General features: G+C 37.4%; 4 protein-coding genes across 4 annotated transcripts; 3 read left to right on the top strand and 1 right to left on the bottom strand.

Annotated features, from left to right (window-relative positions):
• The first annotated feature begins 51 nt into the window (after positions 1 to 51).
• On the top strand, positions 52 to 3572 carry LOC139934991 (GEL complex subunit OPTI-like). The gene is made up of 4 exons (XM_071929430.1): positions 52 to 290; positions 1370 to 1473; positions 2609 to 2738; positions 3434 to 3572. The coding sequence occupies exons 1-4, from the start codon at positions 189 to 191 to the stop codon at positions 3473 to 3475; spliced, it is 378 nt and encodes a 125-aa protein (XP_071785531.1). The 5' UTR covers positions 52 to 188; the 3' UTR covers positions 3476 to 3572.
• Positions 3433 to 12769, bottom strand: LOC139934990 ((Lyso)-N-acylphosphatidylethanolamine lipase-like). The gene is made up of 6 exons (XM_071929429.1): positions 12386 to 12769; positions 11427 to 11518; positions 10053 to 10577; positions 9318 to 9429; positions 8291 to 8477; positions 3433 to 7449 (listed from the first exon to the last, which is right to left on the bottom strand). The coding sequence occupies exons 1-6, from the start codon at positions 12589 to 12591 to the stop codon at positions 7360 to 7362; spliced, it is 1212 nt and encodes a 403-aa protein (XP_071785530.1). The 5' UTR covers positions 12592 to 12769; the 3' UTR covers positions 3433 to 7359.
• Positions 12770 to 13022: 253 nt separating this feature from the next.
• LOC139935100 (PRELI domain containing protein 3B-like) lies at positions 13023 to 26867 on the top strand. Its single transcript, XM_071929561.1, has 6 exons — positions 13023 to 13307; positions 17966 to 18134; positions 18657 to 18743; positions 20056 to 20126; positions 21145 to 21247; positions 22770 to 26867. Exons 1-6 carry the CDS (start codon positions 13276 to 13278, stop codon positions 22890 to 22892), a joined length of 585 nt encoding a protein of 194 aa, XP_071785662.1. The 5' UTR covers positions 13023 to 13275; the 3' UTR covers positions 22893 to 26867.
• On the top strand, positions 16033 to 17298 carry LOC139935142 (uncharacterized). The gene has a single exon (XM_071929615.1). It carries the CDS (start codon positions 16033 to 16035, stop codon positions 17296 to 17298), a length of 1266 nt encoding a protein of 421 aa, XP_071785716.1.
• Positions 26868 to 27192: the final 325 nt, after the last annotated feature.

The raw sequence follows: 27192 nt of genomic DNA on the forward strand, positions 1-27192 counted from the left end.
GTTAGAAAATGAACGGAACCATGGGAAATAAAAATGGCTGCGCCCATGAACAACCTTTATCCCAGGTATTGAAGAGTGCTTTTGGAGCTAGCACCATATACACGTGACGGGGTGGAATGAGCTGTTGAAAACGAAGTTAAAATCCATCTGCGTTTTTCTCAATCTCGCACAAAAATACTGTACAAGAAATGGCAACTAAAAGAAGAAAAGGTGAGCAGGAAGACACCAAACTCAGTTCAACGTCAGCGTGGAAACGAGCGATTGTATCAGGGTCAAAATGGCAGGAAAAGGTAAAATATACAACAAATTGTATGCCTTTTTTGCGGTCGGTTGCCCGTCCTGTTTCCGTGACCGTGTTGTGTGTGTGTCATGGTGTAAGAAGGACACTGCCAGTTTTTTCGTCAATGCGAGCGCTAGCATTAGAAAACTCGCCACACACGCAAACTCAGCACTCAATCAAAATACCGACTCAGCACCAAAACTTTAAAGACAGTATTTAATTACCAAATTTGAATGAATAAACATGAACATGATCAGTCGGAAAGTATTAATTGTGTGATTAATTGTCTTTCTCTTTGTACTGTTTTTTATATAAATTAAATAACTATCTGACTCTCTGAGAGTGTGTCTGATCTGAGCAACTACCTCCATGATCTGAGTAGTAATCTACTTTTTCGATAAGAAAAAGATAGTACTCAGTTTCAGTTACAGTAGACTATATAGTATAATTATTAAAATAAATAATTATACCTTATTTGTTGATTTATATTTATTTCCATTTTCCTTTATCAGGTAAACTTTAATTATTTTATATTTTAAACTTATATTTATATAATTTTTAATGTTCTGTCTCCTGAGTCAGTTAAAGCTAGTGGACGCTTTCGGTAAACAGTATTGTCCAATGCCCACACTTTGTGTATCACAACTTATATAAAATAACATACCTGCGTAAATTTAGCCCCAATTGGTCATGGGAGTCGGGAGAAAATAACGGGAAAACCCACCCTTGTTTCCGCACGATTCAGCGTGTAATGACATGTGTTTACTATAAATCCGAAATTCTCGTTGTCGAGAATTGATAATTGTTTTAATGTTTTCTCAAAAAGTAAAGCATTTCATGGAATATTATTTCAAGAGAAGTCTTTTACTATTACCTTTGCAAAGCCTGTAAGTTATTTGTAAATCTGTGAACTTTAATTTTGTTTTCTAATTTGTATAACTTTATTGGGGACTTTCCTTTAAAGATTATCAGACATAGGCATATAATAAGAAATTTGTTTTGTCAAGACCAGGTTTTTGTGTTAGCTTTCATAGATAAAAAAGAAGTTTATTCACTTTATATTTCTGATTGTTTTTTATTTTTTTGAAGGATGAATTTCTTGACGTGATCTACTGGGGGCGTCAGATTGTGGCGATTCTATGTGGAGTCATCTGGGGAGTCATACCATTGAAAGGATTTCTAGGAATTGCTTTGTAAGTAGATACCATGTATAAGAAATATAATGTTAAAGAAAATAATGCACTGATAGACTACGACCACATTTCTCCTCTGTTCGGAGAGACTTGGAGCCACCTTGGCTTCCAGAGGTCTGGTAGCAAAGAGGACCTGCTTCAAGACTTGCCTCCTCATCTTTTAAGATACTGCATCATCATGCTCCTCAGTATCTCCATCAGCTTATTTCCCTCAAGCAAATAGGTTGAGTTCTCAGATCTTCAGGTTCATATTTGTTAGTGGAACTAAGAACTAGAACCTTTGTCAGGACACTACCTGTCATTTGGTCTTAATTAACTGGCCTTGACTGACACAGAATTACACAGCTCTAAGGAAGCCATAAGACATTTTGAGATATGATGGACACAATACTATAACACTATTTAGGTTTGGGTAAATTTGTCTGTGTACACCCACATCAAATATAGCACTCCTAAAGTGTCCACCTGATCCCAAAAAGGTTAATGGGATCTATTGCCCCTGGTCTTGGCCTTGATTAATGCCTTTTCTAAAGTTTCCCATAGACTTGAGGATTTTCCAATATAAGTGGCTTGCTCTCTCAACGATGAAATTCTAGGCCTACATGTAGTTCGTCAGGCATACTTTAAAATCTATTCCTCAAACCTCTCAATGCATCTGAGAGCATTCACCCTCAAGTTGACTCACTTTAGTGCTGCGTGTTAATCAAATAAAATCCATTCTCAACCATTAGAAGTCCCCATCTACATGTATACACCAAGGTGTTGGGAGATAACTAAAGGTTACATCTGGTGTGAACATTTGTTAGGTACACCAGGGATATGATCTTGCCAATGTAAGCATAGTGTTAGCCTGAGAGTTGTGTGTGTCTTTCGGACACCCTGTTTTAAATTTGTTTTATCCGTCATTTACATGTAAATGTTTTGTAAGTGAACAATTTGGACAACCATTTTTTAAATTTGCAGCGAATTTTGACACGAATTTGCCAAATCCTGTCTAAAGCCTTTCTGATAGTAATGCGTTCATAAAAAATATGTTTGAAGCTGGAGTGTTGTACCAGCATTTGTTTTTATGTACATGTATGTAGGGCCTATATTTGCCAAATAACTCACTGGCTCGTTTATCTTCCGATTGCAGATTTTGTGCCGCCAGTGCAGGAATATTATATGTTTACTTCACAAGTTTCCAAGGCGTCGACGAAGAAGATTATGGAGGAGTCTGGGAACTCACTAAAGAAGGATTTATGTCTTCATTTGCATTATTTCTGGTAAGAATCAAGAAATTTTACATTTTGGGTTATATGGGCGAGTGAACCACACTGACAGTGTGTGTATACTGTCTGCATTGTTAGATTCTCAGGTTCCTTCAAAACCACAAATACTCACCGCAGAATGTTTGCATTGTTTTTCATCCAACCTTCAGGTTCTATTAAGTATTAAAGGGTCTATGTAACTTTTGTAGGACAAAAAACACAATGTCCACAGATTTACACCAAACTTACACCGTTTGAAGATAATGATAGTAGAAAGCTTCCCTGAAAATATTACGTGCTGAGGTGCTGTAGTTTTTGGGAAATGAGTAAAACAATGTAATGAAACGAAAATTATTTTAATCATTTACAACCATATTTTCATGAAAAACTACAGCACCTCAGTAAGTAATATTTTCAGGGAAGCTTTCTACTATCATTATCTTCAAACCTTGTACGTTTAATGTTAACTATGGACATTTTGAAAAAGTACCCAAATCCTTTAAGGGTATCTTTATTTTGTCACTCATTTCCTTTAACTTGCATTTACATGTATATTGTTAATTTTCTCATGCTGTATTTTGTGTTGACCCTTGGCCTAATAAATGTTAGTAATTATATCAATAATTTAATTTCTAGCACATTGCTATGAAGTTTGTTATGGTTTTATTACAACGATTAATTGTTATTATTACTTTTTTTTTATTCAACAGGTCATTTGGATAATAGTGTATTCGGCATTATTCTTTGACTGACACATCCCACTTCTAGACTCCTTCCATCAACCAATTAAGATCATTATTTTCCCACAGGAGGTCAGCCATCCAAACATAGAAAAGCCATTTAGACACTTTGAGCTAGACAGGTTTGCTCAAATGAAAATAGCGGATTCTTATACAGTGCTTGTGACGCTCATGGCGCTCCAACATTATTACTCCTGGTCACTGGGCCGTTTATTTAATTCCTTTCAAAACTATCTCAGCTCAATTGGGAGTATATAGCCTGTGCTACCAAATATGTAACCCTAGGCACTATGACAAGAGCCATCTCTGCCACCACAGGTACCCATTTACACCTGGGTGTATGAGAAACAATTATAAGTTACTTGTCTTGCTCCAGCACACAAGTGTTTATGAGCTACCTGTATCTCATCAGTTCATGATATTACTAAAAGAAAAACCCACCCCTGCTCTCTCTGTTCGTGGTGCTTGAGTTACCTTCACGCGTGGAGGTAGAAATACCTCCTTCAAGCATTGGAGGTAGAAATACCTCCATGCTTCAAGTAACTACTTTGCTAACATATTTTTCCTTTTTAACTTAATGCTCCTTGTCTTGATAAAACCTTTTATCTTCAAGTACGCGCTAATCCTCCAATCAGATTCGCAGAATGGAGTGGTGATAAAAACCTATATTGCATGGCTAATATCACTACCATGCGTACTGTGTGTTCTATGTCACGCGCCAAATTTGCTTGAAGATAAATACGTTATCACATGCACGCTCGTGGAAATACGGAAAAATATAGCATTCCACTCGCGCTTGTGTGATCACTTATATTAGCTACCCAATACTTATCAATCAATCAATCAATCAATCTGAGGGAGTTTATATAGCTCCAAAATCAACCAAAGTTGCTCAAAGGCGCTCAAGATACTTGGATGAAATTAATTTTGATACACTTGTTGGAATAGAAAACAATTGAGGAGTTTCTTGAAAATGTGAATAGTGTTTAGCATCCTTGGTGTTGTTAGGGAGAGTGTTGCCAATATATATATTTACAGGTTGATCTGCTTTTAAATTGCACCCTCGAACAACGATATTGACAAAATGGGGAAACTACCAACTTCAGGGCTAGATAGCTCAGTTGGTGGAGCCCCATCGCAGTAATCCCGAGGTGGCAGGTTCAAACCCCACTCTAGTAAAGTTTTCTTTCTTTGTCCAACCAATAAATGAATGTATAAAACAGTTAGGGGTAATTACAGTAGAAGAACACATTCCTTGACTCCTGCTTTGCAACTTTCTGTTTTGTCGTCTTCTCCATGATTTATTTTTGTTCAGTCTTCTTTTATTTACCAACCATTGGTTGCCTTTGTAGGGCAAACCTCAGGTGAACTTCTTGATAAACACGGTATTTAATAAACCATGTACAAGTTGTTAATTTTATTAGAATGTTTTATTAGATGTAATTAAAAATAACCACTCTTCACTGCCCAAAAAATATCATCACATTGAGCAGAGCCAAATAATGTTTTTTTGGTGCCTGCACTGTGCTCCAACATCCCAGTGTTCTGAAACCCCTATAGTGTGAGTCAAAAAGAAGTTGACTGACATTTGTGGTTTAAAAACCAAACAACAGACACTCAAAACCCTAGTGAATCATATTATTAAACAAACATTCTTTCCTGCTTATCTGAAGAAAAAAAAGAATGAAACAAATTGATCATTTCTAAAGAGAAGTTATGCCAGTTTTACTGAAAGCACTCGTGTTTGTAGCTGTACATGGAATGTTAATGCTAGACTGAATCTAAACATCTGAGAAAGTAGCAAAGGGTGTATTATACTTTAAAAAAGGTCATTAATTTGTTTTGTCAAGTATTCCATGGACAGCTTGCAAAATGAGTACCTTTATTGAAATGGATATAACTCCTCTTAGAAAAGATCAATTTCTTTCATTCTTTTTTTTTCTAATAAGCAGTAGAGTGCTTGTTAAATATATGCTTTAATGAACTTTTGAGTGTCATTTGTTTGTTTTGAAAAACATCACAAATTCCGGTCACTTTCTTTTTAACTCATCCTGTACATGTATGTTCCGACAACCCCTCATAAACTCCATGCACGGGATTGGGTTGGAGTAAGGATTAGGATTTGTAAAAAACATTATGGGTGTTGTTATTTATATCCTTTCATTAAAACTCAAATCATCAAAATGTAAATGTGCACTTGTCTAAGACCATCTGTAAATAAATTTGAGGTTTAAAAGAAATGTTTGAATTGTGTTCTGCTGTCAGTCTGTTCTGTTTATAATTTGCGCCATGACATCTGGTGTGATGGATGCCAGTGCATTATAAATATTCACATATTATTATTAATAATAATAATAACAAAAAATTACACATTCCTTACACTTTTCACCCACACATTTAATTTTAAACAACAAATCAGTGTTTAAATTCTTCCCACGATTATAAAGTAACCCTTAAAAAAATAACAATTGCTGTTTCATACAGTTCTCAGTAAAACTTACTTTTACAAAAAGTATTAATAATCTAAAATATAAATATTAATATTATAATTATTTTGTTGTGCGTGATTAAGACAGTCTCTGTACAGGTAAAACATAGATACAAGGGGAATTATAAATTATTAAAAATACAACAAATTCTGAAAATGTTCAAGACAGTTAAGATTAAAAAAAAGAAAAGAGTTTCAACAAAGTAGAAAGTAAAATGGGTTAAATCCCTGCACCATAGATAACTTTAATTTGAAACAATTAGACAACAGGCCTTGAAATAACCCATGGTACCGCAGGCATCGCTGTGGTGCCCTGTGCTTTTGCTCTGGTGCCCTTTGCAAAGCTCCAATACAAGCGAACATTTTCCTCATTGAAGTACCCCCTTACCAGAGGGCAATTGCTGTGCCCCTTCAACAAGAAATTTCAAGGTCTGGGAAGGTGCCTTTTATTATAAAATATAAGAGAAATGGACTGGGTAATTATGAATTCATTTTGTGGCTGAACAAAGAAAATTGTGACCTCTGGAATTAAAACAAAACTGTTTTTATAATTATTTGTTTTCCCAATTCATCTGGCGGACACACAACATTAAGATTCAACTCAAAACTCAAATGACTTTGCTTTCTATTGTTAACATGAATATCTTTGTTGGTAATTTGATACCTTTAATGTTAAACTTTTGTGAAAGGTTAACATTAAACTGACTGTACTTTGATTCTGCCTTACGCATTTCTGAAACAATCTCAACTCCTTAGAAGTGTGCAGTATCGGCTGCCAACCAAATTAGCGCACATTGGGGGGAGGTAAATTGGGGAGGTAGTGCTTTCTGCTCTACCGGCTTGGCTTTGAATTGAAGATACCCAAGCCTACATTCGTATGGACTGTGAAAGGGGTAACCCTGTTTCAGCCCTAGGAGTAGGTGGCAATGGCCTCTGGAAAAAAATAATTGTAGCCCACACCTTGAAGTGGCCTTCAGGCCTTGTGTGTCAGGCGACTTGCATAAAAAAAAATATATAAAAAAAGAGAGAAAAAAACATATTGCTAAACATTAACCATCTATAACCTTGCAGGTATAAACTGTTAAGAGAATCATCTTTGCATTGTTTCTATTGCACACAAAGAGAGGGAAAAATACTAGTGGCAGTTGCAGAATAATTTAGGTCTCATTGCAAGGGTCATGGGTTCAAATCCAACCCGAGTGATACGCCTGTGATATTTTTTCACAGGACTCGAGGGAAAGTACTGAGTATTCAGTGCTAACACACATCGGTGTATGGGTAAAAACCAAAATTAATAAACCAGAATTTGACTCTACCTTTATTTTGCATACTTTGGTATCAAAAGACAAAACGTGTCACCTGAGTTTACATCTGAATGAAGATATTTACGGAGTAAATAAAATGTCGATCAGTCAACTTCGTCACAGATATCTCTAATGATGCCATTGAAGGCAGTCGTTCGATCCGCATATACATGATGACCAGCTTCCTTAAGAACCTAAAAAATGAATAAGTAGAAATTGCAATTATCTCCAGACTCTCTACAGATTGTCAAGAGTAGAGTTCGGGCAAACGTTTTGGTTCAGCGGGTCTTATGTGTTTATGCTTCGTTTTTTAAAGGGCATGGGTACCAAGGCATTTTCTCCTTGGTAAAGGGCACCCTATGAGGAAATTGTAAATTTTCACTGGATCATTTCAAGGGCACCAAGGCAAAGGCCAGGGGCATGGAGGCATTCGCCTTCATTGCCTCCGTGAAGTATCAGGCCTGCCGTCGGTTTCACAAAACTCTTCCTAACCTAAGACTAATCTTAGGATAGGACAAGTCCCAACCCTGCACTGTAGCATGCAGACCTTAAGATTAATCCTGAGTTAGGAAGAGTTACTCGTCCTAACTCGAGATAAGATGAGTCCTTACTCTTTGTGAAATCGACAGCAGGTGTTAAAGGGTTTTGACACCTTGTACAGATCAATTTTTTTAGCCATGACATGAATCCCTCCCTTCTCACTATGAATGAAGATGTATGTAAACTAATTAACCTGTAGAAGTTTCAGCTTTATTGGTTGTCAAGTTTTTCGAGAGGAAAAAGGAAAATCACATAGTAAGGTTTTCAGGAGAGTCTTGTAAAGCCATGAACATGCCCAAACTATGTTCCTGTGAAAGTGTTTTACTCATTTCCCAAAAATGTACAACACCTCAGTAAGTATTATTTCATTGGAAGCTTTCTTTAATCCTTATCTTCAAACCAGGTATGTTTAAATGTAAGTCTGTGGACGATTGTGTTTTCTGTTGTACAGAGAGTACCCAAATCGTTTAAACAGAGAATTGTTCTGAAACTTACGTGGACCTTGGTGTACGCATCTTTCCTTATATCTTTCAACTTTTCTCCTCCTGCACGGTTCATCCACGAGTCTTCACCGTAGATCGCTGTGACTGGAACTTTCTTAGATAGTTGCTCTACTCGTCTCACCATTGGGTTAACAGCCCAGCCCAACATCTGGGACATCGACTTGAAGGCCTCTTCACCACTAATATTTAAAAACAATATTTTTTTAAAGTTGTTTAAAGACACTGGACACTATTGGTAATTGTCAAAGACTAGCCTTCACAGTTGGTGTATCTCAACATGTGCATAAAATAACAAATCTGTGAAAAATTGAGCTCAATCGGTCAACGAAGTTGCAAGATAATAATGAAAGAAATAAACACCCCTGTCACACGAAGTTGTGTGCTTTCAGATGCTTGATTACGAGACCTCAATTCTAAATCCGAGGTCTCGAAATCAAATTCATGGAAAATTACTTCTTTTTTGAAAACCGCTTTACTTCAGAGGGAGCCATTTCTAACAATGTTTAATACTATCAAACTATCCCCATTACTCGTTACCAAGAAAGGTTTTATGAGAATAATTATTTTGAGTAATTACCAAATAGTGTCCACTGCCTTTAAAGGCACTGGACACTATTCGTTATTAGTCACAATAATTGTTAGCATAAAAACCTACCTGGTAACAGGCAATGGAGAGCTGTTGATAGTATAAAACATTGTGAGAAACAGCTCCCCTCTGAAGTAAATAGATTTTGAGAAAGAGGTAATTTCTCACTAAAATAATAAAAGACTTCTGGCCTGAAGCCTTTTATTAGGCATCTAAAAGCACATAAATTGGTGTAAAAAAGTTTTTTTTTTTTTCATTATCCTCTTGCAACTTTGACGACCAATTGATTCCAAATTTTCACAGATTTGTTATTTTAAACATAATGTTGGGAAACACCAAGTGACAAAACTGGTCTTTGACAATATTACTAAAGATGTCCAACTGGTGCCTTTAAGCAGCTCAATGAAGTTGGGCATAATAGACTCATATGTACCTTGGCTGTTGTGCATTGCAATGGTAGATGTAGGTGCAGATGCGATCATCATCAAAAAGTTTGATGAACTTTTTGCTGAGATCTCCACGAGCTCGCTTGAGGAGACGGGGACCTGAAGAATAAAGGAAGAGCTGTTGGTAAGGGTGTTGTCTAGGGGCGTTTCTCAAACCTCGACTTGGGCTCGAGGCTCTGTGTGCTGATGTTCAAGCAATACACGCTCCTCCAAAATGCAGGTTAAAGGCTGAGCTGCACGCGCAGCATGCAGAGCCTAAGCCTGAGATGGAGCCAAAGCCAAAGTTTAAGAAAGGCCCAAGGACATCGCACACTCCAATTCACAATGATGTGGTGACCAAGCCATAGCCGTAGCCGCCAATTTGGTCATGTTAGACAGACAATAAATTGTCAACCTGTTTGCAGGTAAATCAAATTTCTTTGGGGCTACATCTGTAACCACACAGCGCCAGGTCTGTATACTTACAAGGTTGAGGGCATGTCCTGTTTTTTTAAATGAATTCAGATTCAAGACAAGCTTTTAGCTAGAAGTTGACCAAACTTGAGCTCTACCACTTATTTCAAAAAGGGTTAAAAGTGTAGAAATTTCTGCAGGCAAACATCTAGACCTAAATTCATCGGCTTACCAACAAAATTACCCGCTTACCGTGCCCTGTTAAGCCAAGATTTCATGAAAATCGGCCATGGGCTCATAAAATTTTTTTGATTTTGAAATGTGCTTACCCCAAGGACCAGCAGCTCTTATACTGGACAGTGGATTGAATGCTGTTGCCACCGCCCCAATGGCCCTGATCCACAGTGGGAATCGAAGCTCTTCTGCAGGGGGCTTCTCACTGAACCCCCACGGGTCAGCCAGCACCAGATGTTGTACCCTCTCCGGGTGTTGTATGCTATAGGAGTACGTCAAATACCCACCGAGGCTATGACCGACCAGCACCATTTTTTCAATGCCGACTTTGCTCCGCCATTTCTCCATCGCATCGACAAATTCTTTCTCAGCGAGCTCAGGATCGTTGGGCATCTTCGGTCTAGAACTGCGACCAAAGCCAAGCATGTCGAAGGCATAGAGGGGTTGTTTTTCGGATAAGGCATCAAGGTTGAGGGACCACAATCCAACTCCGCTAGCAAATCCATGGACTAGGACGACTGGTGTTTTATCCGAGGCCTCACTAGGATTCAGTTTGATAGTCCATAGTTTATCCTCACTGGTTATTGGCACAAATTTACCCTCATATTTAGTTTTGATACCTGAAAACAAAAGAACAATTGACTTTATCGAGAGTATTTTATAAAATAAAGGTCAAGTATCATGACAAATACATTGCTGACATATTTGGTAGGTTTACTTTGCATAAAGACTATTTGTTGGAAAGCGCTCAAGAAAAAAACAGGTGTTTGTATTGTACACCAAAACCAAACAGTACACTACCATTGTGTCTTATAAAAGAATTTTTTCTTTACAATTTAGGTGTATATATTTATTTATTTAGTTGTATGGTACACAACATCAAAACGTATTTTGGTTAAATAAATTCAGAATTTATAGAGGGAGAGTTTGTGTACTTGATGAAGTCTACAAATGTATATCACATAGATTTTGACTATCAGAGGCCCTTTAAGATATTGTCCAAGGGTATTCTACAAGAGGACCCTTTTTCAGGCATTCTGTAATAGACCTTATCGCAAATACTTTGGCGTGCGCTAGGCGTGGAATTAGGTGCATTCTGATGATCTAGCTAGGGATCAAATTTGATTGCTAGCTAGACCAGAATGCACCTCATTCAACAGTGACTGCTTGCGGAATGGGTATTTGCGAAAAGGTCTATAGCAATCATAGATAGCCGAAAATATACCCCAACCCACCCTGGGGGGGGGGGGGGCGGGTTAAGTGAACAGGGGTGGATTTCACAAAGAGTTAGGACTAGTCTTATCTCGAGTTAGGACTAGTTACTCATCCTAACTTAGGACTATCCATGCTATTTGTATATCTCTTAGGACTAGTCCTAAGTTACAATGTAGGACTAGTCCTAACTCTTTGTGAAATCCTCCCCAGGGCTAAAAAAAATTGCAGACTTTTTAGAGGAAGAACAGGCTCACATGATAAGATACTTTCTTCCGCTTGCTGAAGTAACTTTGCAGAAGTTGGACTCCATCTCCCCCATGTTCTGTTGCTAAACCATCCAGCAGAGCTGCAAAACAAGTTTAAAGCAATGTAAATTAAGATTTCGGATAACTTTCCATATGGCGCCACCACTTGTTCACTAATTTTTACAAAAAGGGATATCTCATTGAGGTAAATTAGATACTATATTATTTCATATCGAATGAAAAAGTGATGGCGCCATATGGACACTTTTCCAATATTTCCTTTGTTTATAAGTAAACATAATTGACTTAACTTTTTTGGAACAATGGATTTTAACAGATTTTATTTCTGAAACTTGAATAAAAGTTACCTTCTTTTAAAATCTAACATCGCAAGTGAATGTAAACAAGGAAAATGACCATCCAACATTCATTCTGCACTGTTCTTTTGTCACCACATTTTTTTTTTTTGTGATAATCAAAGTTACGATAAATCACAGCAACTTATTATATTTTGAATCCATACAGGACATGATGAATGCACAGTTTAGATCAATTTCAAATCAATTAAATTCACTTTATTTCCAGTCCAATTAAGGTTAACAATACACAAGATGATTTAGGTGAATAGTAAGCAAAGCAAATGCAATATGTAATGTTAATTTGTTGCGATAACGTAACTCTCCTCCCGACGGCGGGGGGAGGGTTACGCTATCGCAACTATATGTTAATACAATTATTAGTTGCGATAATGTATCCCTCCTCGCGGTTGCCGGGAGGAGGGTTACGTTATTGCAACTATACAATGATGTAATACAATATTATACTTAAAACAAACTTTTACAGTCATACAATTTATTTAATACGAACATAAAATACAAAATCAAAACAAAAACAAAACACATTATGGTCAATAAATTGAGATGGAGATTACAAAAATGCAAGCAAATCAATTTAAAAAAAATAGTAACCTTTCTTCATTATTGTTTGAAATATCTTGGTAAGATTCAGAGGACACCATCTGTTGTGAATCCACTTCTCCCTCAGCGATTGGTGCAGACATTGTTGTCATTGTTGTTGAGCGAAGTCTACAACCAAAATTCTTTAAATTGTTGTTGATAAAAATACAACGGCGCAGCTCACAAAATGTTCTTTTTATTAAACCGCGATAAAACATGGATAAAAAAACGACTAATGTCGCACTCGCAGGAAGAAAACCAGTCCTGCTTACTGGTAAAACTATGGTCGAATGTCACCAGCAGGGAAATCCATCGATGCACTCACATAGCAAAAGATGGTATGATTCAGCGATTTTGTTTTCAGACCCGATGATGTAACACTTGTGTACACAACAATCGAGGGATTCCTTGAAAAAATACACACTGCTCTGATCTGACACGGCGGCGGGTCATCACCTTTTAACCTTTTAACCCCGTGTATGACGTCATACCATATTCGTCTGAATTCTAGACTCCAATAATGTACTTCCCAGATATCCATTAAAATATTTTGACCACCAGTCGCAATTACGACGCCCTCACCCGTCATGAGCTGGCGCGCACACTGAGCGTTTTCGTAACAGCGGCATTGCTTTCGGCTCTGTCTGAAGTCCCATATATATGTGCACGTGGCATTCGGAGCCGGCTGACATTGAAACCGTAGTTTTGCAAAAAGTCTTTTTACGTCACACACACCCGGCTTTTTTTGCATACATGGGCCGGCATATGACGCAATTTGCAGCCGCTTCCCCCCGCATGACCTTCGTCAGGATCGTGTAGGATTTCTAACGCCAAAAGAGTCTAAGTTTACGGTTAAAAGTCAAAATATTTTGAAATATATTCTTTAGATTACATTAGTTATCATGAAAATTTGGAGTTCAGAACACGTTTTTCAGTAAGTATATATTTTTTTTTAAATTTTAGTTGGATGCTTTTTTACTTTTTTTTACTCCGAGTCCAATGCATGATTATCGCAGTGTCCTGCATAGCAATGCCAATAAAAAATAGATTTTTAAAATTTTATTCAACCATGTCAATTGAAAATTACCCATTACTTTTGTATGTGATTTAGTTGCGATAAAAAAAATAAACGTAACGGCCGTCGGGAGGAGGGTTACGTTATCGCAGCTATATTTTATGTGATTGTGATTGTGAATGTTCGTTTCTGTAACAGTATAAAGTGTAAAAATTCTAAAATAGGCCTACGTCAGTCCGCGCAAAGTGCAGATAAGGCAACGTTGCCTTATTGTGCAACGTTGAGTAGCAGAATTGAGAAACGTTGCCGAATTGCACTACTTCTAAGTTGCACTATTCGGCAACTCTTGTATTCAAACACAAAAAGGGAATCGAAAAAGGCTTTGTTGGAATAGTTAAAATCATATAATAGTATTGTTAAGTTCCTTACCCAACTTTCTATCTGTGCAAATCAAAAAGTTATCTGTGCATTTTCGCGCAAATGGCTTTTGAAAATCATCACTCCACACTTGCCGTTCAGGAAAACTGCGACGCCATTTTACTGTGTCAGATTGTATCCTCGTCCAGCGGTGTTAATTTATGCAAGTTTAAAAACAACTCTTATTTTGAAAATAACATTGTTTATAGTCAATACAAAAATGATAATACAGTTTTAAATTAAACTTAATATTTTTTAGTGTTAAAATTTAATAAAATAAAAACTTTATTGATGTTAAGTTTTTAAATGTATTGACGTGCCTGACCATTCATGAATTGCGCGAAACGTAAACAGATGGCGGGAAACTTGGAAGAGCCTTGTAATAGTAATAACTATTTTAGTAACTTTGCTCCTTGCCTTGGCTGAAGTAGTTTGGATAACAAATTTTGTATGTGGACGAGAATTTCATAAAGCAGGGAACCTAAGTAAATACAGTGACAACTTTGGCAAGAGTAGGCCTGTCTATGTCCAAGGGACCGTGGTTTGAAACTTGAGATCGGCCCGATGCCGGAATTTTCATTTACGCCAGACAAGTTCGTTGTGGTGGACCCAAAATATTTTGGAGGTTGAGAGAGGGGGAGATGTGCAGGCGGGTCTCTAACTTAGCCATCCCGGCCCGTCCCATTGACATAATTGATTTAAAACAGTAGATTGCAACCAAAATGTAAACAAGTAAAAAGGAAGGTACAGTAATTATTTCGGAAATAAATAATTATTAATAAGTAATTATTTTAATTGTGCAATCTTTGTTAAGTATGGCTACAAATTAAACATCAGTGATATAAAATAATTAATTTTGGTTTGTGCAATCTTTATTAATTAGGGCAGAACTAAACTTGGTATATCCACTTTTCAACAGAAACTATTGGGCACGCCAATCAGCAGGAAGTTATGTACTAATTGGATGTCCTATTCAACATTCTGAACACACATGGTGGCAACATTTTATTAACTTGGTAAAAGTGTAACATTGTTGTAATTGTTGACTTCCATTTGATTTGAAAATCACATTTTTTGTTAATTTTTAAAGATTTATAAAATGGTTATTTAAGAAATGTTTTTCACTTTGATGTTTACTAAAATTGTGCAATCTTGATTAATCATTACCATAAATGAAACTTTTGTGTTTTTGTATGAGACAAATTTTTAATTATTTTTATTTACATTTTTTTAAGTGACCATGCAGTTTGCAATTTGCCATTTTTTATTTTAAATTATTCAATCACTGTCAGTAAATTTTTCTAGAAATAACTTTACTTTAAACACAAGTTATAGTTTATATTTATTATTTATTGCTCTTTCAATATTAAAAATAAAACCTAGAAAATGTACACTTTTGAAATATGAGACTTAGATAAAAAGTAAAACGTTTGAGAGTTGATAATAATAATAATAATAATAATAATAATAATATAGGTATTTATAGCGCCTGAACTAAACAAGAACCAAGCAAAGAAACAAGAAAAACTAAACAACAAAATATTAATGTTGAGGCTGACTGAAAAAGTAGGTTTTGAGGTTTTTCTTGAAAATGGCAGTAGAAGATGATTCCCTGATGAGTTTAGGTAACTTGTTCCATTCCTTCAGCCCAGCCAGAGAAAAAGACTTGGAGCCGGCAGATCGAGAAAGCCTGTGCTCACAGAGAAGGAATTAAATCGTCATTATAAATATAAATACAAAAAAGAAATAATCAATGTTCAGAAACAATTTTATTAAAGAAATGTATTACAATTAAAAACTCAATGTAAATACAGAATATAATTATGAAGCTTAAAAAAATGAATAAATAAACCTTTAATCATGACACTATTCTCACGTGTAGTATTAGCTCCGCCCCCATACCCCACCCCTACTCCATGCTCCACCCCATCCCCAACCAGCCCAACTGTCCTAAAACAACAGTAAAGATGTTTTATTTTACCCTCAGACCACATAAGCTGATTAGCATTGACAGTATTTCACCTTGTTTTCAACGTAGCTTACATTTTTCTACTTTTACACCGGAAGTTGCATTATTGCGCTACTGGTTGCACAATAAGGCAACGTTGCCTTATCTGCACTTTGCGCGGACTGACGTGAAACTTGTTAATCATATTTTTTATATTATTTAATTTTAATTAGGCCTAATAATAATTTATTTAATATAATAACACAGAACAAGAAACGTATGAATGTCCTGGCTAACCATAAGAAACACACCCATAGACGTTTCCACAGTAAGAGAGCCAGCATTGCTCCCCCTACTGTTAGGTCGCCAGAGACCAATACTGTAGTTAACCTGTCTAACATGGTCCTTACTGACCCACAGGTTAAACTCCTCTCAAGGGGTCTTAAGTTTTGCCCCACACCCAGAGAACCTAACCAACTTCTTTTCCAACAGGACATGGCCCAATTCAATCGTAGGTTACGCCTACGTGAATACTTTCATGTAGACCCCTCCATGGATGACGAGTCATCTGTGGAGACCCAACCCATTCCCCGCAACCGCTTCAAGGAAAAGAGTACTTGGGTACCCCCTAAGAACCGAGATGTGTCTCTAGAGACATACATCAATTCGGTTAACTCCGAGGTTCTTAAGGCCCCCAGTACCCCTACTCCCAATAACCTCCCCCAAGATGAGCGGCACGCCCTTACACAGCTCCGCCAATCACCAGACATAGTGATTAAACGGGCTGACAAGGGGTCCGCAGTTGTAGTCATGAACACACATGACTACATTGCTGAGGGCCTCAGACAGCTCAGTAACACTGATCATTACATTGAATGTGCTTCTGACCCCACTGAATCTTTCTCCCAAGATATCAGTGACACCCTGGTTAGGATTTATAACGCCAATGGTATTGAGAAAGATACATTTAACTATCTCCTCCCACATGACTCCCGTACAGCAAGGTTCTACCTTCTACCTAAGATACACAAGCCAAATAACCCAGGGAGACCTATTGTATCTGGGAATGGTAGCCCCACAGAGCGCATTTCTGAGTTTGTCGATAGCTTCCTCAAACCCTTAGTCTGCCGTATTCCTTCCTTCATCAAGGATACCAAAGACTTTCTCCACCAACTAGATGAGGTCAAGCACCAAATACCTGACTCTGCTATTTTGGTTACTTTTGATGTTTCATCACTGTATACTAACATACCCCATCATGAAGGCACGAGTGCATGTGTCTCTGCCCTCAATGCTAGTAATCAGTCCCGCCCCTCAGTGAGTCATATTAAGGAACTCATGAGCCACATTCTAATGAAGAATAATTTCACATTTTCTGACAGGCATTTCCTACAGGTACAGGGTACTGCCATGGGTACCAAAATGGCACCCTCATATGCTAACCTATTCATGTCTCAGTTGGAGGACAGACTCCTGTCCTCCGCCCCCAACCGACCACTAGTTTGGTGGAGATTTATTGATGATATTTTAATAGGAGGAGAGTAATAGTCGGGAAGGGGTGGAGGAGGGTTACGTTATCGCAACTAACATGACTAAGTATATTGTTGATTCAATCAACGTGATCATTGATTGTCATAGTTGCGGTAACGTAATCTTCTACCCAATGGTGGAGCCGGAGGGTTACGAGCTGAATTCGAATCGTACATGGCCAAATGGTCAAACACATACAATTTTGACAGCTAGTCAACAGATTTGCTCATATTTTTACCACTTTCGAAAGTCATGACACCAATTGTAGGATTGCGAATTTAATCCTCAATGTCTAATAAATCCTTTCATAACACCATTGAGAAAATATTTTGAAGAAAAAAGACAAAAACTTACCAGATCCCAGGGCGACACAGTCACACATTTCCCTAGTTCATATTTGAAACTGTCGCAACATCGCACGTTTTTTGACTTTACTTTTTGGTCACCAAGCGCTGAAACGCAGGTACCAGCCTATTTGATTGACGAACTGCCGAGCTGCGGCCGAGTTGGACTAAACCATTCTGTGAAAGGTGTGTTACAAGGCAGTGCGTGTGCGCTGTCTGTTTACAATTCCCGCCGTTTACTCAACTTCAGTTGGGACGATTCGTTGTCAAGTTGGGGCGGAATATCCACAGACCACTTTTTATTTCTTAAAGTTGAGCTTGTTATCTTCTTCTTACAGCCATCCATGGGAGACGGTTGCTAAGGCGGCATGGAGGAAGTACCCAAATCCAATGAATAACAGCGTAGTAGGGGTTGATGTTGCCGAGAGGAGGGTAGAACCGTCAGGGAAACTATACAGTCATAGAATACTCACAACCAAATGGGGTTTACCCGGCTGGGTAATCAGAGTAAGTCTATTGCCAGGGCCCAATTACATAAAGCCTGTAAGCACAAAAACTTGCTTAGCACAAACAAAAATTCCTTAGCAAAATAAACTTTGGATTAGCAAAAAAAAAAAAAACCACGTTGCTTAGGAAAAATAGGTTACCAGCCAGAATGTTATACAGTTACCTTTGCTGAAACTGGTACCCCAACAATGATTTCTTGCTTTAGCCAAGAAATTTGCTAAGTAGAATTTTCTGCCTAACAGCTTTATGAAATTGGGCCTGGATCAGTAGGTAGTTCAAGAATTTTGCCCCAAAACTGGAGTCCACATTGACTGATTTATTTAGTTCATCCCTGGGGGCCAAAGCAAGTGCTTAGCAACAGAGCTCACTCTAGGGACTTGTGTTTTCCACAAAAAGCACCAAAAGTTCCTGAGACTAAAGACAGTTGCTATTGACAACAGTCACACCCAAACACAATTTTCTGAGTGAATGGATATAGCTTGATATTTTTTTAAGTCTTTGAATTTTGTTTGTTGATTTCAGTTTCTAGGTATGAATCCAACCTGCTTTGTAAGTGAACACTCCTTAGTAGATGCCAAAGAAAGAACACTTCTTCTCAAGTCTAAAAATGTAAGTTATTGACAGCTCTCTGAAATCTCAAATACTCTGACGTTTTCTTGATCATCTCCAACACGTTTGTTTTCCTTGATTTTTATTTCAGTTTTGTGTTCCACCCATTTCCAAAAGAAATAGTCCAAAAATCCCGAAGCATTCAATAGTATCACAATTGAAATGTACGGCCTGTACATTTTGTAAAAGTATTTTCATTTTTATTAAACATCTTTTAGTAAATTCTTCAATTTTGATTATATCCATGCAAAATTTATGTATCTGACTGTTTCTGTGCTCATTCTTTACACTGCAGATAAAATTGTAAATAGTGCTGGGCGAATAGTGAAATTTTGTTATTCGGATACCGCTGGCCAACTATCCGAAATTAACCGGATACTCGAATAATTTTTTTCGCCACGAGAGGGCGCTATTTAAAAAAATATATAACAAAATTTTTTTTTTTTTTGCCAATAGAGGGCACTGTTCGTTTGTTAATGAGATCTTATGGGCGGATTGATATTAGTTTAAGACAGTGTCACTCGGTTCATTCATAAAAATGACCGGATCTAATTTAAAGATGGCGATTTGCTTTTTCTTTTGATCGTGATTGACTCTACGTGAAGGAAAACTTGTGTAATCTTTGGACAAATTACGTCAGAAATGCCATTGTTTTAACTCTTCACGGAGGTGAGCATAGTAAAATACTTAATTTATACTGTTTTATGCTGTCTTAACAGAAGTTTCATAAGGATTCAGACGAAACATTTATATCCGTTGTCGCCCGACGTCCGCGGATATTCGGATAGTTAAAGAATATCCGGTTACTCGGTTGTTATAACAGAATTATCCGGTTTGTACACAGGTATTTGCGCCCTATGCGGATATCCGGTTAAGAAAAAAAAGGCATTCGCGGTTACGGATAGGAAAACCTATTTGCCATTAACCGGATATTCGAATAATTCGCCCAGGCCTAATTGTAAAGCATTATTTTGGGACCACATGTTGTAGCCGTAGCAATATTTAAAAAGGCTTAAAGAGAGCGCCGTCTTTGTTAAGGTTAAGGTCGAAACTATGAAGAACAAAAAAGGCCAGCTGTGAAAATCCGTATGTCTGCATTTGTAGCGGGTTTTTTTATGATACAGGTTTTGACGTAGCTCAGCATTTTTGTTTTGGGAAACTATAGGTCATTATGGTTAGTAAGAAGTTTGCAACAGCCAATCAATTTTCACAGCAAAAATGCTCACCAAATGATTTTATGGCTGAAAAGTGAATGCAATAGTCCCTCAACATTTCTAATGACTTATCAATTGTTTCCTCTGATGTCTTCTAGGTAACCCTAAATAGCTACGTGTCCATAGATGAAGAACTTGTATATAAACCTCATCCAACGATATCAAACGCGTAAGTAACATATGCTGGACACAGTGCAGTGTTTTATGTTTTTTGTTTAACCTTAAAGGGAAGGTACACATTTGGTAATTACTCAAAACAAATTTTAACTTAAAAACTGACTTGGTAATGAGCATTGGAGAGCTGATGATAGTATAAAACATTGTGGGAAACGACTCCCTCTAAAGTAACGTAGTTTTTGAGAAAGAGGTAATCTCTCAGTAAAATAATAAAAGACTTCTAGCTAGAAGTCTTTTATTCCTATCTGAAAGCACACAAATTCGTCCAACAAGGGAGTTTTTTCTTTCATCATTTTCTCACAACTTCAATGACCAATTGAGCCCAAATTATCACAGGCTTGTTATTGTATGCTTCTGATGGGATACACCGAGTGAGAACACTGGTCTTTGACAATTACCAAACGTGTACAGTGCCTTTAAAAGGAGGATATATTTTTTGTAATTACCCCCAAAATCAATGCTTATACAAGTTTCTGGTTAGGAAGCACTGCAGCTGTTGATAATGTACAACATTTCTCAGCTGTAAGAGTGATTTGCTTCCCAAAATTACAATATTACAACACCCTCATTTGTCTACCACTTGGTCCCTTTTTGTTGTGCCAAGAACTTGCTCTTCACCTTTTGCAGAGAGATGATTCTCTTTATATGGCCCAAAAATGTGGAATAGGCTTCTTGGTACATATCAGAAATGCCAGCTCACTCACCTCATTTAAGACACTCCTTAAAGCTCACCTGTTCCAGCAGTCTTATTATCTGTTCAACTGTGCCTCAGCGGTGCTCAATTTCGGTGCTCTATAAATGACTTTTGATTGATTAATTGATTGATCGATTGATTTTTGTTTACTTTTCAAAACAAACACTTCATTCATTCACAAGATAGACTGAGTTTTCAAAAACATAGAAATCAAAAAAATTGCATTATAGAAAGAAATATCTGTTTCAAATAACAAAATTAAAACTTTTAAAGTTGTTTGACATTTTTGTTTGTTTTTTGTCTACTCAATAAACAGAACATTACTAACGCAAGAAGCTGTAGTCACTGTCAATGGTTTTGGTCTCGCTAATCATCTAGAAGGACTGGTCACTAAGACAATATCATCCAAATCTGCCTCGGTAAGTACAATTTCTCAACTTCTTTCTTGCCCCCCCCCCTGTAAGGCTGTCAGTGAGATGGTAGCCTTGTGTGATGTGGATGCAAGGGGATGAGCTGTCGTGTGGCTGGCTTGAATCCCTAATTACAAAATTGTCTTCTTGCTGAATGGAATTTACTAATTGAGTGTATTTTATGCATTTTTGTATCATTTCATTTCTGATTGATTCTATTATATCTGCATGACAGTTCTTTGTCAAGTTCATTTTAAATTCCCCCTTTTTTGGTAATAACCTTTTATCTGGTGTATTATATATAAGAAGAGCACCGAATGCAAGCTCTGGAGTTCAGCATATTTGTTGCACAGGCTATTTACTCCCCAGGGAGCTGAGATGGTTTAAGGAATGGCCCGGGGTCCAGGGGTAATAATGTGGAAGGGCTTTGAGACTCCCTTCGTTTGTGAAAAGCACTATATCAAAATTGGTTATTATTATTATCTATCTATCTACCCCCAGGTGGGGTGTCGCGGCCGAGCGGTTTTAACCACCCGGCCACGACACAAAAGAGTGCCGGATTCAAGCTCTGTTGTTTGATCAGCAGAGCGCGGGTTCGTGTCCCGGTCGTGGCACTTGTGTCCTTGAGCAAGAAACTTAACCAGGGGTCAATGGGTACCTTTGAGGGCAGAGATGCTCTTGTGATTGATTTAGCCAAATAGCGCATTTGTTGCACAAGGCTGTATACTCCCCAGGGAGCTGAGATGGTTTAAGGAAATAATTAAGGCCCAGTGACAAGGGGTAATAATGTGAAGCGCTTTGGGACGCCCTTTGGGCGTGAAAAGCGCTATATAAAAATAACTATTTTTATTATTATTATATGTGTATCTTTTAATAATTTGTTTGTATTGTTAATGTTTTGATGTTTGTTTATTTACCTTTATTCTTCATATTAATAAGAGTCAAATATGTTGTCTTATTGATTCTCAGACTGTGTATTACATTTACGAATTTATTCTTTCAGCGTAGACATATTCGCTTCAGATTTTAGGCAATGTCTTAAAAATGCTACAATTTTTGATTTTGTTGTTGTATATATCTACATTTATGCAGGATAACGTCATTGGGATGAGTAAAAAAAAAAAAAAATGTATCCTTGCCTTTAAACTTTAACCCCCAAACCCTGAAGTTAGTTTTATTGTATACATCTACATTTATGTGGCATTAAATCAATCGCACTGTTAAAAAACAGAGGTACACTTTACTAATGACTCAAATCGTTGACATCCTCTCATTTTTACTTTTTACATTTTGTACTGTTATTTTTTGTAGCTAATTGTTGCTTGGCCAAGTTTCTATAAATTGTTTAGCCTGGTGTATTTTAATGATAGTTTTTACTGGTTTGTCTCCTGTGACTAGTTCTTTGGCTTACTTTTTACTGTTAACATTTACTTACTTTTTGCTAGTGATTCTGTTTTGTTTATCTGTAAGGTGCCTCGAGGCCCCCGCATTAGGCGCTCTATAAATTAATATTGTATTATTATTATTACAGGGTCGGGAAGCAATGGAATGGGTCATCCAGTCGATCAACCAAGAAATGAAGGACTTAGCTTCTCAGGTGAACAAGAGCATGGAGGATATAAAACACAGTATGGAGACACTCAACTACGAGTAAAACCTGTACAGAGCAAGGTTACGGATAATTGTATTTAACACAGTATCGAAGCTCATGAGCACGGAGGATATAAAACACAGTATCAAAGCTCAAGAGCATGGAGGATATAAAAACACTCAACTATAAGTAAATAACCCTGCGGAGCAAGAACATGGAGAATTGTAAAACACAGCAGGCCTGTATCCTTCATTTATTAAAGGTCAAGGGCAACAAGACATTTTCTCCTTGGTAAAGGGCACCCTACATGTATGACAAATTTGTAAATTACTTCTGGAGCATTTCAAGGGCACCAAGGCAACGACCATGGGGCACGGAGGCAATCGCCTTTGTTGCCTCCTTGAAGTAACAGGCCTGCACAGTATCAGAGCTCATTGGCATGGAGAATTGTAAAACACAGTATGGAGACACTCATCTATGAGTAAATAACCCGGACGGAGCAAGAGCATGGAGGAAATAAAACAGAGTAATGAAGTCACTCAACTTCCAGTAAAGCACCCTGAGATCACCCTTGTCTAAAGAAGAACATCTCACATGTAATTTCTCAGTTTTTTTCATGATTTCAGGGTTTGATTTTTATAAATCCTTAAACCTTTTTGGAAGAAGGAAAGCAGTTACCAAAGAGAGAAAGAAGTTGTCTACATTGTGTCCAAACCTGTTGTTTTGTATTTCTGGAGATGCACAGAGTCTGTACACCTCTTGAAATATTGTAACATGTGGGAGGTTTTCCTAAAACCTCCTTGAGCCTTGAAGATTCTTGAAAGAAGTAATGCATTCACCAAAGGAAGGGAAAACATTTTGTAGTTTGCATTTCTGGTGATGCACAGAGTCTGTAAACCACCTGTTTTTGTAACATCTGGGAGGTTCTGGTTCTAAAATAAGGGGGAACGTAGGTCTGAACTGAAGTTGCTCCGTCTTGTTCTGGGGAATAAAAAAAACCTTTGACATTGGCTAGTCCAAAAGAATATAGCATGTATTCATGTCATCTGACTTGAAGTGGTTAAGGAACGTTTTCAGATCCTGACCTATGTGTGAACTGCCTTTTAGTGTGTGAATCTTGAAATGGGTGCTTCATTGAATTCCAGATTTATATTTGTGATCCTTAGGGCTTGCACATTTTCTGTGGCCTATTAGGTTTGGTTAATTAGAGGCAGAGGGTATATTGGTGGCATGAGGTACATGTGTATTAGTGGCCTGAGGTTTGGGTTGGTGAAATGAGTTTATGGTGCTTTGCTTAGGCCATAAATCCACGTGTCGTTTATGCGTTGCGCATAGTGTGCAATGCTTAAAGGAACACGTTGCCTTGGATCGGTCGAGTTGGTCTTTGAAAAGCGTTTGTAACCAGTTTGTTACGAAATGCATACAATGATCCACACAAACATGCCTCCAAATTGCCCGGTTATCCTTTTACCTCGTCGACTAACAAGGTCGGCCATTTATGGGAGTCAAATTTGTGACTCCCATAAATGGCCGACCGTGTTAGTTTGCACAGTAAAAGGAAAACTTCGCAATTTCGAGGCAAACTTGTGTGGATCATTGCATTCTACATTTAAAACATCTTTCCAACCATATGCATTTTATAAAAAAGGGTTACACATGCTTTTTATAGACCAACTCGTCCAATCCAAGGCAACGTGTATCTTTAAACATGAAAGTACACACCAAGCAATGCACATGAATCCATTTTTGGTGTGAATTTTTGTTTTAATTGATTGTACACTATGTATTATGGACAACATATGACAGACACACCGATTTCAGGCCTTATTCAAATTTTGCAAAATGATTGTTGTTTTTTCCCCCTGTGGCCTTAGCTTTCTTGTTCCCTGAGAATCTAATGCAGATTTTGTATGGCTTCAATCACCAAAATCAAAAATGGTTCAGTCTATTTGAGACAAGCCTCATGAATGGGGCTGCGGTACGATGTATAGACCGTATTGAATAACCCCTTTTTTGCTATGAAAGTCGCCATTTTGTAGGGCAAACTGTATGGGCGTCTAAACCCGTACATCAAAGAAGCATGCAGCGTTCCCGGTTTGATTTCTACAACACAAGCACGCGCGCACACGCTCGCAGACGCCATCTTGTAGGGCAGATATTTGAACGGTGACGTCATATTCAATACGGTCTATTCAGACATTTAACTTCTTTGCAAAAGGTGTCTGTTTACACCCAAACCAAACAGTGCGCTATAATATAGCGCCACCAAGGGCTAATTGAGAACTTTATGGTTGAACTTTGTGTAATTATGTTCTGCTGCACAAAAGACCAACTTGAAATCTGTACACATTTGTTTCTTCTGACAGTAAAGAATAACAGACACTTGATTTGTGCTTCCATTTCTGAGATTCACTCAATTTTATCTTTCAATGTTTTCACAGTCAATTTATATTGAATGCAACAGGCCAATCTAGCTTTTGTACTCCCCCAAAAAACATTTTGTAGTTTTGTGTGAATTCATTTCCAAAGGATGTTTGTCTTCCAGGCCAGGGCCCAATTCTATGGCTCTGCTTACTGCCGAATTTCGCGCTTACGATCACCAATCTCTGCTTACTGTGCAAGCACCGTGTTTCTGGGCTAGCTGTGTAAGCAGGGAATACGCAGGCGCACAAGCTAAAATTCCTTGCTAACCAGTGAAATACGCTTGACGTAAGTGCAGAATTCCCTGCTTCCCTAAGCCCTTTAATAGACCGTAAATTTGCATCGGGGATGAAGAATATTCATTTTGGTTTTACCCATACACTGATGTGTGTTTGCTTCGTAAACAGTGCTAACTCACATCGGTGTATATGCGTAAAACCAAAATGAAGATGTTGCTGGAAAACATAAACAGAGACTTAGGTTTTAAAAGTGGTTTATTTTTTATTGGCAAATTGCACTAAAGTAAATATTAGCATCCCAAAGTGACCATGCGCTGTCTAAAGAAAAGTATATTGTATATATTTGAGTTTGAATTTTAAAATATTAGATTAAAATAGTTAAGGATTTATTTCAATTTTATGTGAGGTACTTTTTATGATCGCTTAATTTTATTTTTTACATACTCTTGTTGAGGGTAGTTTAAGCACAGCAACAATCTCATTAATAAATAATCACTTTTAAAGAGAATGCAGAAAGCATTTCTTAAAGACACTGGACACTTTTGGAAATTGTCAAAGACCAGTCTTCTCACTTTGTGTATCTAAACTTATGCACAAAATAAACCTGTGAAATTTTGAACTCGATTGGTCCTCGACGATAATAATGGAAGAAAAAACACCTTGTCTCACAGGAAGTTGTGTGCTTTCAGACGCTTGATTTCGGACCCCAAAATCTAATTCTGAGGTCTCGACTTCAAATTCAAAATATTTAGTGGAAAACTACTAAAAGTAAGTTTTTATGGGAACAATTGTTTTGATTAATTACCAACAGTGTCCAGTGCCTTTAAAGAGTAGTGCTACACACATACTACAAGACAAAATAATATCCACTGCCATGCAGGGCCCAACTTCATAAAGGTCCTTAAGTACAAAAAGTAGCTTAGCAAAACAAAATTTCGCTTGAGTTTTATTTGTCACTGGTATCCTGCTCATTTATGCTAAGCAGGATATTTTTACTTTGATGTTTGTTATGTTTTCAGTTAAGTTTAAAAGTGATCTGAACACCCAGTAGTTTGATCAATTCATGTTGATTTTTTTTTTATTGGAAAGTTTACAATGTTATCAGCTGATATGTAAATTGAGCGGATTAGGTGTCATGGGTATTGTATTATATTTTATATAAAAATGAAGACTTTATGTCTGCAAGTTACACCAACCAAATTTATTTTTCTGTGTATAAAACATGAACTCGCACAAGGGGTCTATAAATTTGTTGTCGGTTTTGTTTTGCTGATTTGGCAATGGAGTTCAGTTGAGAATATTTAATATTTAAACTTTATTCGTACCTTTTACTGGTTTTGGGGAGAATAAAGTTGCAGTGAGTTTGAGGTTTTCATAAAAAAAAATATTTTTCTTTTGGATTTACTTTTGTGTCTCAGTGTTGTTTTGATGCTCTTTACATCAATGAGAGTCGACAAACTCCCACAAGTGGATATAAACTTGGAACAGCCAGTCTTAGGAAATGAATGGGCTGAATCGATGTTGCATGGTGTACAATCCCCCCCCCAAAAAAAAGACCCCCCCCCCAAAAAAAAAAAAAACCACCCAATGATGGTGTTCTGGCTGGAAACCTATTTTTGCTAAGCTAACATTTTTAAAGCAAGTTTTTGTGCTTGCAGGCTATACAAGAGCCGCTTAAGCAGAGAATTATGCTTGCCAAATTT

Source organism: Asterias amurensis, chromosome 3, assembly GCF_032118995.1.
Source record: "Asterias amurensis chromosome 3, ASM3211899v1".
NCBI lineage: Eukaryota > Metazoa > Echinodermata > Asteroidea > Forcipulatida > Asteriidae > Asterias > Asterias amurensis.